Source organism: Saccopteryx leptura, chromosome 1, assembly GCF_036850995.1.
Source record: "Saccopteryx leptura isolate mSacLep1 chromosome 1, mSacLep1_pri_phased_curated, whole genome shotgun sequence".
Lineage (NCBI taxonomy): Eukaryota > Metazoa > Chordata > Mammalia > Chiroptera > Emballonuridae > Saccopteryx > Saccopteryx leptura.
Window position 1 is genome coordinate 74,957,223 of NC_089503.1, and position 23,675 is coordinate 74,980,897.

At 37.0% G+C, this 23,675-nt stretch overlaps 1 protein-coding gene across 2 annotated transcripts in view; it reads right to left on the reverse strand.

Annotated features, from left to right (window-relative positions):
* NOX4 (NADPH oxidase 4) overlaps positions 1-23,675 on the reverse strand; it is a 191,628-nt gene that overhangs the window by 82,844 nt on the left and 85,109 nt on the right. For both annotated transcript variants that reach the window (XM_066370534.1, XM_066370543.1), the window contains exon 12: positions 11,795-11,855. In XM_066370534.1, coding sequence (XP_066226631.1) covers positions 11,795-11,855 — 61 coding nt within the window. The remainder of the gene's footprint in view (positions 1-11,794; positions 11,856-23,675) is intronic.

Sequence of the window (23,675 nt, forward strand, 5' to 3'; positions counted from 1 at the left end):
ATGGGGAGGCAGTCAGATAGACTCCCCCATGCGCCCGACCAGGATCCACCCGGCATGCCCACCAAGGGGTGATGCTCTGCCCATCTTGGGGCATCGCTCTGCCGCAATCAGAGCCATTCTAGCACCTGAGGCAGAGGCCACAGAACCATCCTCAGTGCCCGGGCAAACTTTGCTCCAGTGGAGCCTTGGCTGCGGGAGGGAAAGAGAGAGACAGAGAGGAAGGAGAGGGGGAGGGGTGGAGAAGCAGATGGGCACTTCTCCTGTGTGCCCTGGCCGGAACCTGGGACTCCTGTGCACCAGGCCAATGCTCTACCACTGAGCTAACCAGCCAGGGCCAGAAATCAGGCATTTTTATACACCAACAATAAGCTGTCTGAAAGAGAAATTTAGGAATCAATCCCCTTCCCTACTGCAACCAAAAAAATAAAAAATAAAGTACCTAGGAGTAAATTTAACAGAGGAGGTAAAGGACTTGTACTCAAAAAATTATAAAACATTGATTAAAGAAATCAAAGAAGATACAAACAAGTGGAAGCATATACTGTGCTTATGGACAGGAAGAATAAACATCATTAAAATGTCTATATTACTCAAAGCAATCTATAAAATCAATGCAATTTGCATTAAAATATCAATGGCATACTTCAAAGATATAGAACAAATATTCCAAAAATTTATATGAAACCTAAAAAGAACACGAATAGCCTCAGCAATCTTGAAAATGAAAAATAAATTGGGAGGTATCACACTTCCTGATACCAAATTATACTACAAGGCTATTGTACTCAAAACAACTTGATACTGGCATAAGAACAGGCATACAGATCAATGGAACAGAACAGAGAACCCAGAAATAAACCCACACCTATATAGACAATTGATATTTGACAAAGGAGATAAGAGCATACAATAAAGTAAAGACAGTCTCTTTAATAAATGGTGTTGGAAAAATTGGAGAGATACAAGCAAGAATATGAAATTAGACCACCAACTTACACCATTCACAAAAATAAACTCAAAATTGATAAAAGACTTAAATGTAAGTTGTGAAACCATTAACATCTTGGAAGAAAACAGAAAGTACACTCTCCGATATCTCTCATAGCAATATTTTTGCCAATTTATCTTCACAGGCAAGTGAAATAAAGGACAGGATGAACAAATGGTACTATATCAAACTAAAAATCTTTGCACAGTAAAAGACACCATGAATAAAATAAAAAGACAACCTACACAATGGGAGAACATATTCGCTAATACATCTAATAAGGGGTTAATAACCAAAATTTATAAAGAACTTCTAAAACTCAACACCAGGAAGGTATACAATCCAATTAAATAATGGGCAAAAGAACTGAATAGACACTTCTCCAAAGAGGACATACAGGATGGTCAATAGGCATATGAAAAAAGTTTCAATGTTCACTAATCCTCAGAGAAATGCAAATTAAAACCACAATGTAATACTACCTCACACCTGTCAGAATGGCACTTATTAACAAATCAACACACAATAAGCACTGGTGAGGGTGTGGAGAAAAGGGAACCCTCTTTCATTGTGGTGGGAATGCAGACTGGTACAGCCGCTGTGGAGAACTGTATGGGGTCTCCTCAAAAAATTAAAAATGGCCTGACCAGGCGGTGGCACAGTGGATAGAGTGTTGGACTGGGATGCTGAAGACCCAGGTTCAAGACCCCGAGGTCGCCAGCTTGAGCGCGGGCTCATCTGGTTTAAGCAAAGCTCACCAGCTTGGACCCAAGGTCGCTGGCTCAAGCAAGGGGTTACTAGGTCTGCTGTAGCTCCATGGTCAAGGCACATATGAGAAAGCAATCAATGAACAACTAAGGTGTCACAACAAAAAAACTAATGATTGATGCTTCTCATCTCTCTTCGTTTCTGTCTGTCCCTATCTATCCCTCTCTCTGACTCTCTGTCTCTGTAAAAAAATAAAAAAAATAAAAAATGGAACTACCTTTTGACTCAGCTATCCCACTTTTAGGAATATATCCTATGAATGCCAAATCACTGATCCAAAAGAAGATACGCACCCCATGTTTATTGCACTATTGTTTGCAAAAGCCAAGATCTGGAAACAGGCCAACTATTCATCAGTGGATGAGTGGATTAAAAGCAGTGGTACACATACACAATGGAATACTACTGGCTGTGAAGAAGAAGGAAATCTTAACTTTTGTGACAGCATGGATGGACCTGGAGATTATTATGCTAAGTGAAGTAAGCCAGGCAGAGAAAGACAAATATCATATGATCTCACATATATGTGGAATCTAATGAACAAAGTGAACTGAGGACTGGAATAAAGGCAGAGACAGGGTCACAGTGACCAGAGGGACAGCAGTCATAGGGAAGGGGGATGAGGGCATGGAATCAGAGAAGGTAAAGGAATTAGTGAAATTATATATACATAACACAGAGATAAGGGTAACAGGACAGCAAATCCTAAGGGAAGAGAGGAGGGAGTTAGGGGGAGTGGGGCAAAGGGGTATAAAAAGGGACACAGAGGTGAGGGGTGAGGGATTTATACTCAGTGGGACATTTGAATACATGTAAACACAATAAGTTAAAAATTAACCACTTTGCTGTTGTGCAGAAAATAAACAAGCTGAATTAAGGTGAGAAGCTGGACAGAGCCAGAGCAGGGAGACCCTTCCAGGCTATCATAAGAATTCTTTTTTGTCTTTATTCTAGGAGAAATGGGAAGCTAGTAAAGTGTTTAAAGAGAAGTGATCAATTTTATTCATACTTTGATGTTTCTATGGCTACAGTGCAGAGAATGTATTGGAGATGACAACTATAATAAATTTAATCAGGATTAGACCAATGCTGGTTAAATGCAACTCCCAACCTGGTTAATGGCTTATCTGAAGAAATAGACCATGCCTGAAAAAAAAAAAAAACCTCACAATTATTTTGGCTTGTCTCACTACATATCTCATTCAGCCTCTTGGCACAACTCAGAAGGGCCACCATGCTTCACTTACCAATTCACTACTTCAAATGGTACCTTATACCTTCATCCTCCTTTTCAAAATTTAACATATCTTCCCCCATCCTCAATCTCAGTAATAGCCTTACTACTTATATCATCACTCAGAAAACAGAAGGAAGGAGAAAGAAAATCTCATTTCTCTTGAAGTCTATCAACCAATCTGTAGCCATTCCCTGTCACCATCTTCTCTGTCTTCCCTGTTAGATTTCTTCTCCATCTATACACATTTCTTAAATCGGTTACTCCTGGCAAGACAATGCCATTTCTTAGGCCAGTTTTGAGAACTTGTGGAGGCAATTTAGTTCTCACAGTGATGATGATCAGAAGTTACCAAAGTTTAGAGAGTGGTAGTCAGAGGCACTATATATCTTACAATGTTGTGAAGAATACTCTGATAAGGACGTGTCCCATTTACTGCATCTTTTTTAAATGACTTGCTGGACATTCATGGAAATTAAAATAATTATTTAAAATGCAATGTTTTTGCATGATTTAAATATGCATGAAATTTTTCAGGCTTGTAACCACCCTTTTAGCTTCAGTAATATTGTACTCTATTGTGACTAAAACTTAGCCAAAAGATGTTCAGCATTTTGGAAAGTTACATCATAAAGATACAGTACTCGTAGTATTTCAATTAATATTGGGAGTCTCTATTTAGAACTGCTTTATTTATGATCATTCTGTATGTGGGTACAAGTCACCTATTTCATTATGACATCTAGTGTAGTCATGCTTGAAATTTTAAATATTGAATATAAATATTTTACTATAAATTAGTTTAGTAGCTCTTTATATATAAGTTAAGCAAAATAAATTTATTTTTAAAACATACTTGTGTATGTAATATCTGTTAACTATTTTTTAAGAACATAAAGTGGGCATATAAAATGTTATAAAGCCATGTGTTGGATCTTATATGGTTGAGAATTAGTATCCTAGTGATCCTATCCAGCTTCAAGGCTTTGACTCCATGAATATATTAATGATTCCCAGGTTTATATCTCTGACACAGATCTCTCCCTGACCTCTGGATTTGCAAATATCTTCACTTCTTGGAAGTCTAAGGGGCATCTCAAATTCAAAATGTACAAGACTGAACTTTGAATGTCCACTGTTGCCTTTCTCCCTCCCAATTTGCCACAGTGTTCTCTATCTCAATAAGCAGCAGCACTGTCCCCTAATTTATTAAAGCTAAAATACTTGGATTTATCTTTGATTCTTCACTTTTCTTATGTCCCACCTCGAATGTGTTAACAAAACTTTCAGACATGCCTTTAAAATCCATTCACTTCTCATGACCCAATCAATATCATCCTTTGTGTAATTCATATTTTCTCTTATGTAGAGTTTCTCTCTCTCTCTCTCTTTTATTTTTATTTTTTTTAGTGAGAGAGACAAACAGACAGGAAGGGAGAAAGATGAGAAACATCAATTCTTTGTTGCGGCACGTTAGTTGTTCATTGATTGCTTTCTCACGTATGACTTGACTGGGGGCTTCAGCAGAGCCAGTGACCCCTTGCTCAAGCTAACGACCTTGGGCTTAAGCTAGAGACATTGGGGTCATGTCTATGATCTCATGCTCAATCTGGCAACCCTGCACTCAAGCTGGTGAGCCTGTGTTCAAGCCGAATGAGCCCATGCTCAAGCTGGCAACTTCGGTTTTCGGACCTGGGTGTGTAGCATCCCAGGTTGATGTTCTATCCACTGTGTCACTGTCTAGTCAGGCAAGAGTTTCTCTCTTAACTCATCTCTTTTATTTCTACTCTAGCCTACGCCCATCTTATGCTCTACATAGTAGTTAAAGTTACTACATTAAAATATCAGTCAGACCCTAAGCAAAATCTTCCAATGGTTTTCCATTAGATTTACAATAAAATTGAAATGTACAATTACCTACCATATCTGGTCCATAAATATTTCTCAGACTTTATTCCTTACAATATTTCCACTCTCTTGGTTCTTGCTGGATTTCTTATTAGTTCCTTGACACAAACATTTGACTGCTTCAGAGCTTTTTACACTTCTTTTTACCTCCCTCCATATATTACTCCTTTGGATTCAGTGCTCTGTGCATAGAGGGTCTGCTGACCTCTTGTAATAGTCTGTATCCAGCCAAACCAGGAATGACTCTACATATTATAAATGAGAGGAATTTTGTACAGGGAATTAATGCCTCAAGTGAAGGAAGAACTGAGAAGTCAAATCAAAGATAGTGAAGAAATCTAGAGAGTAGCCAGAAGCTACTACCATCCATAGGGACTGGTGAAACCTCGGGGGTAGGTGAGGCTACCAGAGCCCATAAATAGAACCACTGAAGCATCTCCAAAATGATGATATTCTCCCCACCCACCCAATCAAAACAGTTTGACTTATTTCTACAATATTTGTATTTCTCACCTTTTCCCTGTGTTCTTCAAGTTAGACTTTTAAAAAAGAATCCTCAGCCTGCCAACCACCAGGTACTATGTATTAGAACAGAATGAATATCACTCTTATGTAGACTTCAAAACCCTGTCTTACATCAATAAGATTAAAATCCACATCCTCCAATAGCATCTAATATTTACTCGCCTCTCTAATCTCATTTCCTACTACTCTCTCCCTCAATGTCTGTATTCCATCCAGTCCCACTGGCCTCCTTGACATCCCTGGAATATCCAAAGTAATAATAAAAACTAAAAAATAAAATTTAAACTAATTTTTAATTAAAAATATTTCATTTTAAATAAAATGGTATAGGCCCTGGCCGGTTAGCTCAGTGGTAGAGCGTTGGCCTGGCGTGCAGGAGTCCCAGGTTCAAATCCTGGCCAGGGCACACAGGAGAAGTGCTCATCTGCTTCTCCACCCCTCCCCCTCTCCTTCCTCTCTGTCTCTCTCTTCCCCTCCCGCAGCCAAGGCTCCACTGGAGCAAAGTTTGCCTGGGTGCTGAGGATGGTTCTGTGGCCTCTGCCTCAGGCGCTAGAATGGATCTGATTGCGGCAGAGCGATGCCCCAGATGGGCAGAGCATCGCCCCCTGGTGGGCATGCTGGGTGGATCCCGGTCAGGCGCATGCGGGAGTCTGTCTGACTGCCTCCCCGTTTCCAACTTCAGAAAAATACAAAAAAAAAAAAAAAAGTATAATAGAAAATTTTTAAAAAGTGATAGGGACGTTGCATTTACTGTTTCCTTAGCATAAACATACTTCTTTCTGAAATCCACCTGATTTATCCTCACCTACTTGCATATCTTTTCAAAAAGTCTATAACTGAACACTCTACCTAAACTAGCATTACTACCCTTCACCATATTTACTCCTTTACTTTTATTTTTTATTTATTTTATTTTCATTTATTATTATTATTATTTTTAGTGTGTGTGTGTGTGTGTGTGTGTGTGTGTGTATGACAGAGACAGAGACACAGGGAGAGGGACAGATAGGAACAGACGGACAGCAAGGGAGAGAGATGAGAAGCATCAATTCTTTGTTAAGTCACCTAAACTGTTTGTTGATTGCTTTCTCATATGTGCCTTGATCAGGGGCTATAGCAGAGCAAAAGATCCCTTGCTCAAGCCAGAAACCTTAGGCTTAAGCCAGCAACCTTGGGCTTCAAGCCAGTGACCTTTGGGCTCAAGTCAGTGACCATGGGGTCATGTCTATGATCCTACTCTCAAGCCAGTGACCCCAGGCTCAAGTTGTTGAGCCCCTGCTCAAGCCAGATGAGCCCACGCACAAGCTGGTGACCTCAGTGTTTTGAACCTGGGTCTTCTGCATCCCAGTCTGATGCTCTATCCACTGTGCCACCTCCTGGTCAGGCTCATTTATTATTTTATTTTGTATTTTTCTTCACAGTACTTATCACTTTCTAACACGTTATATACTGATATGTTCTTTTTGTTTATTGGACATCTCTAGAGAATGAAATGCAGTCTCTATAAAAGCTGAGACCTTTTCAGTTTCAGTCAGTCTGCAGAGAGTAGCACTAAATCTGGCACATAGTAGGTATTTAATAAATATTTGATTATGAGGCAAAATAACAAATAGCTTAAATATTATCTTCCTCAAATGTCTAACTATTATATGATAATTTGCTAGTCAACACAAACATACAAATAAGAAAAATAGTATTTTTAGTCATTCCTTTGTTAATCTAGCAATTGATAATTCATATTTATTATGGGTGTAAAGTTTATGCTGTATGAACATGAATTATCTAAAACCCATGGTAAGTCACATAGTCAAATATAATTTGAGTTATTCAAAGAAGTCAGTATGCTCAAACTCCATTTGGATATCCTCTTTTATCCTTGAGCAAGAGTTCAGTATTCAGCAGGAATACTTTTATGTGTTTATTTGCAGCAACCAAAAGCCAGTCACAGACATAAATAGTGTAAGGTGGATGCTATAACTATTCCAAAAAATGCTGTCATTGTAAAATAACAACATTATTATTTAGTCTGTCCATCATCTGACTTACAAGGAGTTCCCCAAAATGGGAAAGAAAACCACTTTAAATATATCACACATATCCTGTTTTAATCTTTTCATAAAAATCAGCAAGATGAAGTATCAGGCATGTTCCGTTAACAAAGCTTTATTGAAGTAAAAAGTGATAGAGAGTGATCACCTCTTTTTTGGCCCACTCTTTACTCAACGCTGTATCTAGGATTATTTATACAGTAAATATCAATGTATTATGTGATCAAGGCAAATCTATGATATTATATGGCCCTGTTTTCCCACTTTGAATCCTCAAATTAACCATATCTTCTGACTTTAGCAAGATATTCCAATAGGCAGTATGGGAATTGATGCCCAAGGAGCAAGAAAAAGCTATTATGTGATAAATACAATGAGCCCTCTGTTGCATTTTTATCCAGCTATTGTCAATACACTAATTATTGAATGTCAAAATTTTTTAATTAATTACATATGGACATTAGGTATATAATGCTTTTGTAGTACATCTCAAACCTCTCTACTGTAAGCTGCTATTTAAACTACTGAAATAATCAACAGTGTAACATTATCTCAGATTTTATTTGCAAATAATATCTAATGAAGAAACTAAGAAGATATTTTGAACAGTTAGATCAAGCCAATAGGCAATCTGTGACCATATATTTGAAACTAGAAAGCTTGACTGATTTTAGAAAAGCAACAAAATATTAATTCAATTCAAAGAGAAATCTATTTGAGTAATTCACCCCACCACTAATACCATATCATAATTTCAAGGAAAAATATGAATTGTTTAAGAGGTTTGAAGAGTCTTCTAAACTTTAATAAGTTTGTCACATACCTAGGAGATTCAACTAGAGACTTTGGTAAAATATACAAAGCTAGACAACAAATACAAACTTTGATGCTGTGCTATATAACTGTTTCATTAGCTTTATGGACACTCTCTAGCTGGGTGTAGTTGATTAGTCTTAGGAAAATCATGCATGCCATGGTCTTAAACATGTTCATTAGACCTGCCCAGGCAGAACGTATTTCAGGGAAGAAAGAGCCACTATTAAATACCTCTAAGTCAGTTTAAAAAGTAAAACTCAGGTATTCAAATTCTCAAGCACCTCTTTGGGATTTTCTATAACGACAGCTCTAAAACTGAGTTCAATCAATTTTTTCAGAATAAAAATCAGTGGTCCTTGCCTGACCAGGCAGTGGCGCAGCGGATAGAGCGTCGAACTGGGATGCGGAAGACCCAGGTTCGAGACCCCGAGGTCACCAGCTTGAGCGCGGGCTCATCTGGTTTGAGCAAAAGCCCACCAGCTTGAAACCAAGGTCGCTGGCTCCAGCAAGGGGTTACTTGGTCTGCTGAAGGCCCGCGGTCAAGGCACATGAGAAAGCAATCAATGAACAACTAAGGTGTTGCAACGTGCAATGAAAAACTAATGATTGATGCTTCTCATCTCTCTCCGTTCCTGTCTATCCCTCTCTCGGACTCACTCTCTGTCTCTGTAAAAAGAAAAAAAAAATTAATAAAAGTAAAAAAAAAATTAAAAATTAAAAATAAATAAATAAAATCAGTGGTCTTTGATCTCAGAAGTAATATTCCCATTTTTCCCTCCATAATTGTAATTCCATTGTTTTATGACAGCTAAGCAACTTTTTAAATTAAACTGCCAGATAGTGGCACAATTATTTAGGGGTTCTTTCCAAATCAACAAATATTTAAAGTCAACAACCAAGAAGGTCTCTATTAATTGAAAAGCCTCTGACTGGAACTGATCTCTGAGTAGAATGATCATGTTTCTCCCTCGATGGCAAAGTACATAAAATGGGAGGATAACATTAAAACTATTAAGTATTCCTAATAGAGATTAAAATATATAACTAATGAGAATTCACCTTAATGACTTACTGACAATAGAAAATAACTTTATGAAGAAATTCAGAAGCAGTAGTTATTAGTAAACCATCATGAAGTCAGAGAAAGACAAGGACCATATGATATCACTCATATGTGGAATCTAATGAACAAAATGCACTAACAAGCAAAATAGAGACAGACTCATACATAGAGAGTAGCAGACAGATGTTGGCAGGGGCAGGGGACGGGGGTCAGAGAGGGAGGTGGAGGGACAGAGTAAAAAAGGACAAAAAAAAGAAAAACTCATGGACACAGACAACAGTCTGGTGATTGCAGTGTGGGGAGATGAGGAGGGTATAGGGAAGATAAATGGTGATGGACAAAGACTTTATTTTTTGTGAGGAGTGAACATACGATACAATGTACAGAGTGTATGGAGATGTGTTGTAGAATTGGGCACCTAAAACCCAAATAATTACGTTAACCAGTGTCACCCCAATAAAATTCAATTAAAAAAACAAACTATCATGAAGTTTTGTTTACATTGATGAACTAAATTATATGTTCATTGTGCTTGTTTCCCTTCAGATGTAGAATCCTATTAATTACCATTCATTATTGAAGTTAATCCGTACTGTACTGAAATTTGAACCAGAAAAGAACTTTACTCATTATTTGTCATAGGGTGGAAAACAATTGTGACTACGTCAAACAGCTGTCAGAGAATTACTGTTTCCTTACTACACCAGTGTTTTTCTAACAAAAGACTACCATGAACTCTCTTAACTGCTATCATATGAACAATATCTATTTAAATCATGATTCAAAATAGCTCGCTACTGCTCAAAGGTCTGTTGGTTAATTTCATTGTTTGCCCATGTTGTATACTTTCTTCATTTCCTTTAAGTCTCCAATTCCAAACCAGCTGTCCTTTCTATGGTCAAAAATTTTTACACTATAATTTTTTAACTGTATGAGATAATCTCTTTCAACTGTTCTTTTTCCTAAAATATTTCTTTCTTATTATACAATATCTTGTCCTCTCTTATTTTTACAAAAATTAATTCCTCCTTTTCAAAGCTTACTTCTCAACCTGTGCTTACAAACATTACCTCTCCTCAGTTTTCATCTCCTTTCCTCTGTTGATTCTCCTCTGACTCCCAACACCATAAGTCTTCCCTTGATTTTAATTGATCTAACTAGCAAGTTATTAATATTATTTTCATTATGATGCTCCAAATTCTTTAAAGGTCCCCTAGTATCTCTAAGTTATTCTAATATCTTGTCTAGGTATTCAAGATCTTCACCACACTGACCCTAAATGGCTTTTCTATACTACTCCCCAGAACAAAAATGTTGCTTCAGTTTGGCTGATAGACTTACCCTTCTTAAATATGGTTTAATGACTATCTCTCCTGATTTTTAACAATGCTGTGAATTTTACTTAAATAAACTACTTTCTCCCTCATTGCCCTGATTTTCAAGGTTCCACTCAAATTTTATCTTCTCCATGAAGTTTCTGTATAGCCCTAGACTACATTTTCTGATACCCTGTAGTTTTAACAAGCCAACTCCTTGTTTAGCACTCAATTACAAAGTATCTTTATTTACATCTACACTCATGTTTATACCTGCATCCTTTCCTTTGAGTAACCAACCAAAACAGTCAAGGGAATGGATATAAGAATGAATAATATTTGTGTGTTATTAACTCAGAATTTTCAATATAACCTCTCAGATAATAAAAAGTATTTATTAAATAATTAACTAAAATACCACCACCAGTAGACCTGCTACTCAAAATGACCACTATCCCAGAGATGTAGTGGAGTGGGTAATTGTACCGGAAAAGTTAGTGTCAATTATTTGAGAGTAAAACCAACCAATAATTTAAAAACCATGTTGTCTTAAAAAAATAAAATAGTTCAGTGTTCCCACTATTGACAGTACATCTGACGAGGAGGCAGGAACCTATTATTTGCAAACACAGTGAAAAATACAACATTAAAAATTACTACATTTTCTAGAATTTTATGTAATATATTTTCTAGGGGATGGGGACTCTGGATTTTCTTATTAACAATAACTGTTTTGATGTTAATCCATCTTGCTATACATATATATATCAATAGTCTGTTCATTTGTATTGTTGGTATTATCCCATTGTATAAATATACCACAATTGTTGTTCATCCCTACAGCTGTTAGTGGATATTTGGGTTGTTTACTGTTTTTGCATTATAAATAAAAATAAAGCTGCTGTAAAGATATGAGAGTAAAAGAAAACTAATATCCAAGGTATTCAATTCTAAAATGCATCTTACAAGAAGAAAATATGTCAAAACTATACAAGCAAAGAAAGACAACAACAGCTTGAGAATATATATATACATTTTTATACATGCTGGCAATTCCACTACTTATACATAAATTATATGATCCATTATTTTCAAAGCATGTATCTTAAAATTCTATGTTCCACATACCTGTCCAGTCTCCTACTATTTTAAGGTGGACCCCAAATGTTGCTTTGGTTTCAGTAGGACACTAAAAAAATAAATAAATACTAGAATCAATTCTGAATAATAATTATATATTAAATTCTGAATAATAATTATATATTATCAAGTATGACTGAGTTACAACTTTTATTTGCATAGCACATCCCCCAAATCAATAGAAAATAGAAAGCAATGGGACAAACATTTATATAGATCCCCGTTAGTGGGGAAAAAAAAGCAATGTCAACTAGTCAAATGACGATATCCATTTCTCTAAAAATCCATAACTATTTATATAAAATCATATAATACAGTCTAAAACTGCTAGTATATCATACCTAACTACAAATCCTGCTTAAACATCTTTTGAATTAAAATATTTAAGAGACCACAGCTTTTAACTACAAAGGCAGATATGCAGACTAATAATTCCAGTATCTTTTTCTTTCCAGATACTATTATATACTTTACACTCTAAGAAATTCCAGGAAAAATAAAAAATATAATTCTTAATGTGACTTGAATATTCCACATCCACTGAGGAAGCTCATACTGAAAGCATGTTATTTCATTCCTTCCTTTAATTCTCAGAAGATCTGGAATGAACTGGTAGCGGTACCTGGGGAGGAGACTGAGTCATGATACCAAAGGGAAGAAAAAGTATCTGTGACACATGTTCAGAAAATCTAGAAAATACCCACATAGTTAAAATGAGAGAGTAATCTGTAGTTCACAATATAAAAAATGCAGAATCTCCTTTAATTTTTCAGAATCACAATCCCTTATCCACAATTCCAAAATTCCAAATTGATGGGCAAGTAATGATGAAAGATTAATACAGTGTGTCCGTAAAGTCATGGTGCACTTTTGACCGGTCACAGAAAAGCAACAAACGATGATAGAAATGTGAAATCTGCACCAAATAAAAGGAAAACTCTCCCAGTAGGATGATATGGCAGCATGTGTGCATGTACAGATGATGACGTAACACCGTGTATACAGTGGAGCAGCCCACGGCCATGCCAGTCGAGATGTGGACAGTACAGAGGAAAGTTCAGTGTGTTCTGTGGCTCACTAAATTCGAATCCGTGACCAAAGTGCAACGTGAATATCAGCGCGTTTATAACGAAGCGCCACCACATAGGAATAACATTACTCGGTGGGATAAGCAGTTGGAGGAAACTGGCAGTTTGGTGGAGAAACCCTGTTCTGGTAGGCCATCAGTCAGTGACGAGTCTGTAGAGGCTATACGGGATAGCTACCTAAGGAGCCCTAAAAAATCTGTGCGTGAGCCCACTTCGAACTGCACTGACTAGGTATGAAACTGGGCGAGTTTTCCTTTTATTTGGTGCAGATTTCATGTTTCTATTGTCTTTTGTTGCTTTCCTGTGACCGGTCAAAAGTGCACCATGACTTTACGGACACACTGCACTTCTGTATAAAATTCATACAAAAGTATTTCTCTAAAGAAATAACCATTTGTTTAAGTATGCTGCCTCACATCTTACTAGAATTATTATACAATATGAGAAATATGCATATCTTTTAAAATCCAAAATAATCTGAATTCTAAAAATACATCTAACCTATGGGTTATACATAAGGGATCATCTGCCTATAACTATCCATTGTTCACTGAGTACCATGTGTCGTGGGCAATGCTATGTGCTTCATTTCCAAAATCTCACAATAGCCCTGGAGAACTGTCTTTTATAGTTAAAGAAATTGGGTAATAGAGAATTTAAAATATTATGTTTAACTTGCCCAAGATCATATAATATAACTTGCCCAAGATCATATAATTAGTAAAAGGACAAGGCAGAGTTTGAATCCAGGCCTGTCTGATTACATGGTTCTTATAAGGTCGTGTCTCCATTTCAGTAAAAATACAGCAAATAGATAAGGGTTGCATGAGAAATCAAATGGAGTAGGAGGAAAAACTTACAGTGGAATCAATGTACTACAACAATATCAATTAGGGAAAATATGGGCTGAATGAAGTTAAAGCACAGACGCAAGAAAATGGCAGTGGTTCTGAAGGCCCCAGTGAGAGGGAATGGGTTACAAAAACCAAGGCCAAGATCCTTGAGCTCATTGTGGTGACCAATTAATACAGGTCACGTAGGCTGTTAAGAAGGGAGAAAGTAAAGAAGATTAAGATACCATGGAGATATGTACCAACTCATTGGTCAAAGAAGAAAGGTAGTTTGGAAATCGGGAAAAGTGAAATTAAAAGGTAAGTATTAACCATTTGTTCATGACAAATCACAAACTAAAAAACACATAATCTAATACATGTTCAGAGCTGGGAATTAATGTAACATGAATTTCCAAACTACTATTCTGCAATTTGTGTTTCTAATAAGACTATTACTGTTTGCAGTAATATGAAATATTAAAATAAATCAAAATAGCATAAAATAATATTATTTAAATAGCATATATATTCTTAAAATATTTCATTTATGATTCTAATATTTGATCATTTCATTTAAATTCTGGTATTTATTAACTAAGATCAATCAGTTTTGTCATTAGTAAATGTCCAAATAAAATGATCTGATCTGTAAAAACAACCCACCGTTTTTCCTTCATACTACTTAAGGCTGTCTAGATCCTCTATGCAGTAAAAGTTGTTTACAGGAAGCAAGAATCCCAGCAGAGTTCCAAGCTACCAATCTGATTGTCCACATGTTTCACTCAGTGTGACATAAAAAGATCTAAGCCAAGAAGATAGAAAGGGAGCAAAAATGCTTGTCTTCGTGTGACTGACTGAGTGTGCATCTAGCTTAATTTAATCTTATAATGTATACTAAAGGAAAACATATATTTTTGTCAAGTATTCACACTGCTATTTTATTCTTTCAGCATAGACATTGTAAAAGAAAATTACATATAATATTTAACATCTCCTTGGGTCTTGCAGGAGCCTATAAACATTAAGAGTTGGCCAAATGCATCAGGATATGGTTTTGAAAAGATAAAACCCAATATTGTTTTTCTCAAGTTCTTGGAAACAATGCCTTTAGGAATTACTGATACTTCCTCTAATTGGTTAGAAATTAAGAAGACATATTTTAAGACAGTCTTTGGGCAATCAGATAGACTCAAATCTGAAAGGCGCTTGCACAGAATTACTCACAGAATAGCTTTAGCACGTGTGGTTTAAAGAATGACTGAAGATCTTAGAATCACATTTTAGTAACTCTGAAAAAATAATGTTCATATTCACTAATATTGCTTAAAACACAATGTAGTGATTCTTTAATGTTTTCTCACTCTTTTTAAGGAGAAACAATAGAGTACTGATATCTATGGCCCTTGTTTCTCCGAAAACATTAATAAATATGCTTGTGTCAATTTTTCAGTTTAAAAGTTTCAAGATAATATATGTAGTTAAGGTCACATTATTAAAGTAAAAACAAATATATGTTGACAAGAATATATAATACTGTCTTACTCAATATTAACTTCTAGGAAATAAAGTTAAAGACAGAAAATAAGAACTCATTTCACACACTTTTTTCATACACTGTTTTTTTTTAAATTTATTTGTTGCTTTTACAATGCTTATAACTTTAAATATTTTAAAGGTTAAATTTAAAGTAAACATTAAAACAATGTTGAATGTTTCTTTAGTCTCTTGTAAGTTTCCTAGATGAAGAGAATAGAGTTTGGCTCATGTTGACCTTGATGTAAGTTCCAGAATTCACATTACCTTGTTTAAGAATAAGAAAATTAAGTAACCATCAACAGAATGAAAAGACAACCAACTGAATGGGAGAACATATTCACCAATGATACATCCGATAAGGCGTTAATATCCAAAATGTATAAAGAACTTGTAAAACTAAACACCAAAAGAAAAATCTCATTTAAAAATGGGCAAAGGACCTGAATAGACACTTCTCTAAAGAGGACATACATATGGCCAATAAATATATGAAAAGATGCTAAATGTCACTAATCATCAGAGAAATGCAAATTAAAGCCATATAATGAGATATCACCTTACACCTATCACAATGGCTATAAGCAAACAACAACTGTGGTGATGATGTGGAGAAAGGGAATCATCGTGCACTGTTGGTGGGAATGCAGATTGGAAAGTAATATGGAATTTCCTCAAAAAAACTGAAAAATGAAACTGCTTATGACCCAGTGATTCCACTTCCAGGAATACATCTTAAGAAACCCAAAACACTAATTTGAAAGGATAGATGCAGCGTTTATTGCAGTGTATTTACAACAGCCAAGATTGGAAAGCAGCCCAAGTGCCCACCAGTAAATGAGTAGATACAAAAGCTGTGGTACACTTACACAATGGAATACTACGTACTCAGCCATAAAAATGAAGGACATCTTATCCTTTGTGACAGCATGGATGGACCTGGAGAGCATTATGCTAAGTGAAATAAGCCAGTCAGAGAAAGACGAGTACCATATGATTTCACTCATATGTGGAATCTAATGAACAAAATGAACTAATAAAAAAAAAATAGAAACAGACTCACAGACAAAGAACAGACTACCAGCTGTCAGAGAGGAGAGGGTTGCAGGCTGGGTGAAAAGGTAAAGGTATTAAGTAGAAAAAAAGAATATCTTCATAGACAAAGACAACAGCATGGTGATTATCAGAAGGAAAAGGGGTGGGAGAGATGATTTGGGGTGGTGAACACACAATACAATGTACAAATGATGTATTATAAAATTGTACACCCGAAACCTATATAATTTTATTAAGCAATGTCACCCAAATAAATTCAATAAAAAGGAAAAAAAAGAAAAAAAGAGACAGAATTGGTAACAACAGATCTGAAGGAATATGCATTCTGTTATCCTGAAAAAAAATAATAGCTTTTTTTTTCTCAAATTATTTGTTCAGTATGGTGATGGGATTTTAATGTGCTCAAAAGACTAATGATTTTTTTAACAGTCCCACAAAAATATAAACAGATATTATGTAATTATCTTACATCTGGGAACTAAATGTAAAAATGATGTCACTGCACAAGAATTTACTCAACATGGAAAAGAAATTTAAAAGCCACAATGTGTTTTGTTTTTAAATTTATTAAACCAGAGAAAATAATCACAGAACATAACGTTCTTTAACCATTACTGTCAGGACTTTATTTTTGGCTCTTTCTTCCAAAGATCTAGTTTCACATTTTCTATTCCTGCTAGACGTTTTCTCCTGAAATTCACTCTAAATGTAATATATCTAAAATTGCTGTTACCCTACTTCCCAAGTTATATTCTTCTCATTCTTCTACGTCTGGACATGGAACCAAACATCTCTATCAGAGCAGAGGCTCAAATCTCAGAGCAATATAAGGTATTTCTCTTTCTGCCAACATGCAATCAATTTTCAAATGCTTTCAAATAATCTTACCAAAGAAAGCGTCTGATTGCAACAATCTCCTGTTGGTTAAGCTTTTGTGTCCCCCTACAGAAAAATACCCACACTCTTTCGTTTCTATAGGCCATGTCCAATGCATCTAAATTCTTTCCAATTTTATATTCCATGTTTCTCCTTGATTCACTCTAATAATCCACCTCAACCAACATAGATCAACTAAAACATTTTCCTGTCTCATTTCCCCACTTACTAGTTTACCTTTAAAAAGGGGGCCACCTTAAGAAGCAAGCCCATCTTTCCTTCACAACGAGAAATCTTCAGTTTCAGAGATAAAAAAGAAAGAATCTGCATTTGGGCTCATGATTTTAAAAAAGGAGAATTGTTCATGTCTGTACATGGACTCATTTGACCCCCAGATTCACCTCACTCCAAGCATAAGCCAGGCAATTACTCCTCTACCACCCAAACATAGGCAGAAATGAGACAAACAGGGCTCTAGATGCAAGGATAACCAGTACAGATAAAAGTAGAGCCAAGATGCCATTCATTAGCTCAGCAAATATTTCTTTAAAAGCACACAAAGTTCCATGTCAAATTTACCTACCCAAACCTGAGCTCTAAATAGTCTCATCGGAGCCAGTTCTCCCCCCAGCCGTCCCTATCTCAGTTACAGCAGCTCCAGTTGCTCAGACGAAAAACTTTGATGATAAGCTTGATTCTTCTGTTTCTTTCACATTCCACACCTGGTCTGTCAAGAAATCCTATTAACTTTAACTTTAAAATATGTTAAGAATCTGACAGTTCTCACCACTCTGGGCCAAGCCATCATCATACCTCAACTGGATGACCACAACAGCCTCTTAACTGGTTTCTCTGTTTCTCTTCACCTAATATCATAGCAGCCAGAGAGAGCCTGTTAAAAAGTAAGCCAGATCATGTCATTCCTCTACCCAGAAACCTCCAATGGCTCCTTTCTCACTCAAAGTAAAAGCCTGAGCCCTGTCAATGTGTTACAGCCACCTCCTCCCCAATCTGACTCCTCAGGACTTCTCTGACATTATTTCCTACCATCCTTCATTTTTCTTAGCTTATTCCAGCCACAATGAACTCTGACATCCTCTCTCCCATTCACACACAGATGCAAGTCAACATATATCAAGTATAATTAAGGGTGAAAACTACCAGGTTTTTAAACAGAGAAATGACATGATCTGAATTGCATCTTGAAATAATCATGCTGGCTGCTTCTTAAGATTAAGTGATAGGTGAGTAAGGGCAGACAGAGAGAGACCAATTAGGAGGCTATCCAGATGGTAGTGGATTGGATCAGGGTGGGTGCTGTGAAAATTGTGGACATATTTTGAAGGTAGAGCCAAGAAAACTTGTGGACAGATTGAGGACTGTATTTTTTAAAAAAGATAAAAGTCAAATTTGATGTCCAGGTTTTCAGCCTGAGCAACTTGGACATAGAGTTGGCACTAACTAAAGAGGGGGAAGACTATGGGTGGAATAGGTTTGGGAGGCTGACGATTAAGAGTTCAATTTTAGACATGTTAACTGTAAAGCCAGTGGCCACAGCCAGGGCCGCTATCACAGCAGCCTCCTGGCCCATGCAGGTTCGCATTGGATTCGGACAGTCGGTAAAGAAACAATGGAGCCAAAAGCTGATGGGCCATAGTCTTTAATTCTAGCTTGCACTCGGTGGGCAAGTAAAAACACACACCGTGGGCTCCAAAACCCACTCACATTCAGTGCTCACAAAGCTACTGACTTATCCGAGTTTCCTAGAATCAAAGGTTTCTAGCTCACCAGACTTATTCACCTCTGTTCCCCATCTCCTTCCTTCTCCAGCATCAAACTGCACAAACTGGCATCTCACTCAATACTCTGCCATCTTGGCTGCTTCTCCTGGCCACATGGCCTCTTTCTGCTTTCTGCTCTGCTCCCTCTGCTCTCTCATGCTAATCATCCCAGGAACCAAGAGAGCAAGCTCCTGTTCTGCCCCTATTTTATAGTGTAGCTTCACAACCTTTAATCCAATATACAAAACAGGGAAGTCTCTACTACAAAGTCACTTCTCTGAGGCATGATTGGATTGTACCACCCCACATCAAAAAGGGTAGAAAAGGCTTAATCCCAAAACCAAGCCCCAGGCTACAAGGATTCTGCCTGCCTTTAGCCCACCCTAACACACATTAATATCACCTGGGTGACGGCCTCCTCGTGGGCAGCGCTGTCTTTAACAAAGTGAGCATAATATATTTTATCTGCCCAACATTAACTTATAATTTTTTTAGACATTCAGAGGAAGTTTCTAGAAGACAATTTTAGAATTGAATTTTAGAGGTGGGAGGTGAGCTGGAAATATAAATTTGGGAGATGATAGCACATGGATGCATAAGCAAGACTGAATAGAATCACCAGAGAAATAAGTTTATCTAGGGTGTTGGGCAGATAAAATGTATTATGCTCACTTTGTTAAAGATAACACGAGGAGGCCGTCGCCCAGGTGATATTAATGTGTGTTGGGGTGGGCTAAAGGCAGGTAGAATCCTAGTAGCCTGAGGCTTGGTTTTGGGATTAAGCCTTTCCTACCCTTTTTGATGTAGGGCGGTACAATCCAATCATGCCTCAGAGGGTGATTTTGTATTAGAGACTTCCCTGTTTTGTATATTGGATTAAGGGTTTGGATTTCTACACTATAAAATGGGGACGGAATGAGAGCTTGGCCTCTTGGTTCCTGAGGTTAGCATGAGAGAGTGGAGAGAGTAGAGCCAGCAGCTAAAGGAGGCCACATGGAGGAGGCCAGGAGAAGCAGCCAAGATGGCGGAGTGCTGAGTGAGATGGGGAACTGAGGAGAAGAAGGCTGGTGAGCTAGAAACCTTTGATTCTAGGAAACTCGGATAAGTCAGTGGCTTTGTGAGCACTGAGTGTGACTGGGTTTTGGAGCCCAGTGTGTATTTTTACTTGCCTGCCGGGTGCAAGCTAGATTAAAGGCTATGGCCCACCAGTTTTTGGCTCCATGGTTTCTTTACCGACTGTCCGAATCCAATGCGAACCTGCATGGGCCGGGCTGCTTTGAAAATGGCCCTGGCCCTGGCTGCTGGCTTTACATAGAGAGACAAAGTGTTTCAAGAAATGGACACTGGAGTGTTCTGATATTTAGAGGTCATGGGGATGAGAAGGAACAGCAAAAATTTTTTAAAGAGCCAAAAAAATTAGGAGAGAAAACCAGGTGAGTGGATGTCCTGAAAGCAAAATGAACAACGCATGTTAATGAAGCAAGCAATAAGCTGTGCCGACGCTTCTGAGAGGTTAAAGCCATTGAGGGCTGGGAAATGACCGCTGGTCTTGGAAATAACATGATCCTCTTGACCTTGGGAATGTTTTAGAAAAGTGCTGTGAGCAAAAGTTGGTGGACTTGAGAGAGAATGAGCAGAAAGAAACTGGAAAACTGAAAAATGGAGAGAGGCTACAAGAAGATGTGAGTCAATAAACGGCTTTTAACCATCATTTTCTCTTTGATACCTAGAAAAAAGAAGCCATCCAAAAAATACCAATTGAATAAATCAAGTTTAATATTAAACAGAAGGTTAGCTCTGAACACATTGACCAGTTTAAGCTCATATCTATCACGCAGGCTCTCATTATGCACTAAAGAAATAGTTTTCATTTTTTTCTGGAAAAAAGCCAGACTAGAGCAATTAGATGACGTTTAACTTTCAGAGAATTCAGATGTCCTGTTATATTTCATGAACATTAGTGATCTACTGTGGATATTTCCATCACTGTGCTTGCTCTATAGTTAAGACACTTTATTGCCTTCCTAATCTGTCATCTATCCCAGCTGAATTTCTAAGCTGTCTAAGCAAAAGATTTGTGAAACCCTAGAGAAAGGCAATTTTTAAGAATTAGATAAATGAGGGAAAGATCTTAGATCCAAACCACTAATGCATATTTCCTGCTCATATTTAAACCCATAAAATTAAATAAATAATTAAAAAATTTTCCAATCTTTAAGAGATTCATGGCCATTCTTGTCTGGTTTTCATTGCAAACTGGAAAGACTATTCCCAAAGTGACTGATTGAGAGATTAAAAACACAAAGCAGAAAAATGATGGCAAGTGAAGGCATGCTATGTAAAAATACAGACAATAACAAACTAACAGCTAGACTTGCTTCTGACTCATGGGAAAATATGTGAAATCAGGTTAGCCAAGCTTCAAAATAATGAATCACATAACTTAGAATACAGATGTCAGGAAAGCACATGTCTACTTCTAAATTAAAATAATAAGAAGAGGATATAGAGATATTTACGTAAACTTTAATCAATTACTACAATAAAAATGTAAATTCTACATTTTTTAATTAATTGAGAATCCATGAAAAATATTAATAAGCATAATTAATGTCTACCTCAGTTAAATACTAAGAGAAGCTACAGTTTGTAATAAGCAGTAGGTTTCATGCTTTCTTAAGATTGGGCTTTCAAAAATCATACATGATTTATCCATCTAAATTAGATGAGGGCATACTTTAATAGATTTGTTTTGAAAGACAATCCAAACTTTGGTAATTACATAGCATAGCTGGAAAACACTCTTAGAGATCTACTACATAGCTGAAGAACAACATGTAAAATTCTGCCCAGATCTTCAGCCAACAAAGGTCCATCATTCATCTTAATGGCCAGTAAACCACAAGAGACAAATAAATCATCAGTCCCCCAAATGACTTTCTAAACCAGTCTGTGGCCAGAGCTTAGTCAGTTACTGCATGCTGCAGAACAGGCAAAAACATTCAATTTAATCCTGTCTGGGTTCTACACTCATTATTCGAAACAACAAACATAAAAAATAAAAATAAAAAGCACCATAGCAAAGGTGACATGGGGAGTGATAATACCAATGGAGAGGTGTCAACAAATTCTGAAAGGTGAAATGTGGGTAAGATGCTGAATAACAACTTCTAACTTATGAGAACTTACTATATGCCAAGCACCATAATTAGCACTTCATTATATCTTTTTAATTCATATTCACAGTAACTCCACGAGAAGTCACTATTATTATCTACATTTTATAAAGAAGCAAACCAAAGGTAAGTATGTGAACTATCTTGTCCAAAGACAAAGTACTAATAAGTGGAGGATCCAGGACGCCAACCCAGACTGCCTAGGATTCCAAAATCCATGGTCTGATGCTCTTCCCTCTGATCCTGATCCCCGTCCACCTTCTCAGTAAGCATGCACCTGCTGGTTCTGCCCTGGGAGAATGCAGGTGCAATAGCAGAAAACAATCATACTTTTTAGGAAAACCACCAAATTATCATGTAGTCCTTGTGCAGGAAAAGCAATGTCAAGTGTAAGAAATACTGAAGCACTTTAAGTAATTAAAACTCTAATCTTTGGGTTTCTAATTAAATCAATATTCAAAACCTAGGTTTACCTTGACTGAAATTGTGAAAATGACTCTAGAGCTTCTTTGCTTTATCTTTTGTACTTGTTTCTTTCATATTTTCAGTTTTAAACATTTAATATCCATTTAAAAATATGAGCTGAAGTTCAAACTACTGAATTGGTGATCATTGCATATTTTATAGATTTGATTTCACCCTTACACTGTCGCAGAACATGAAAATAAGTGTTAGACTTTTTCTAGCAGGGAAATTTATTTGATTTTTAGCTCTCCACAATATTTGCAGAGCTTAGTGGTACAGACAACTCAAAACTTTCAATTGCATATTTCTCTTGAAAATACCTTTTGATAGTTTCAGTAGAGTTCTCTTCTAAATGGTACTTCTTTTTTTGTTGTTGTTTGGCTCCAAAAACAATAGGAGTTTTAGAAATACAAATGCTCTGAGCTTCGATGAGTGGTGAGGCAACAGAGAGGCAGTGCAGAATGGCTAACAATGTGCCCTTTGGCCATGCAGGCTTGTGTTTGTGTCTCACCTGTGCCACTAACTAGCAGTGTGACTTTATTTAATCTCTCACAGTCCCATTATTTTCTACATAATATAAAGTCAATAATACATGTCTCATAGGAATACAGTAAACATTAAACAATACAATATTTTCAACATTTATAAAGCACTTAATAAGTAGGGACTATTATCTTTGACAAAGATGGAGCATATACACACTTTTGTTTATTTATTTTTTGTATTTTTCTGAAGTGAAGAACAGGGAGGCAGAGAGACTCCTGCATGCGCCCGACTGGGATCCACCCAGCATGCCCACCAGGGCACGATCCTCTGCCCATCTGGGCCATTGCTCCATTGCAACCAGAGCCATTTTAGTGCCTGAGGTGAAAGCCATGGAGCCATCCTCAGTGTCCGGGCCAACTTTACTCCAATGGAGCCTTGGCTGTGGGAGGGGAAGAGAGAGACAGAGAGAAAGGAGAGGGGGAGGGGTGGAAAAGTAGATGGGCACTTCTCCTGTGTGCCCTGGCCAGGAATTGAACCCTGGACTCCCACATGCTGGGCTGATGCTCTAACACTGA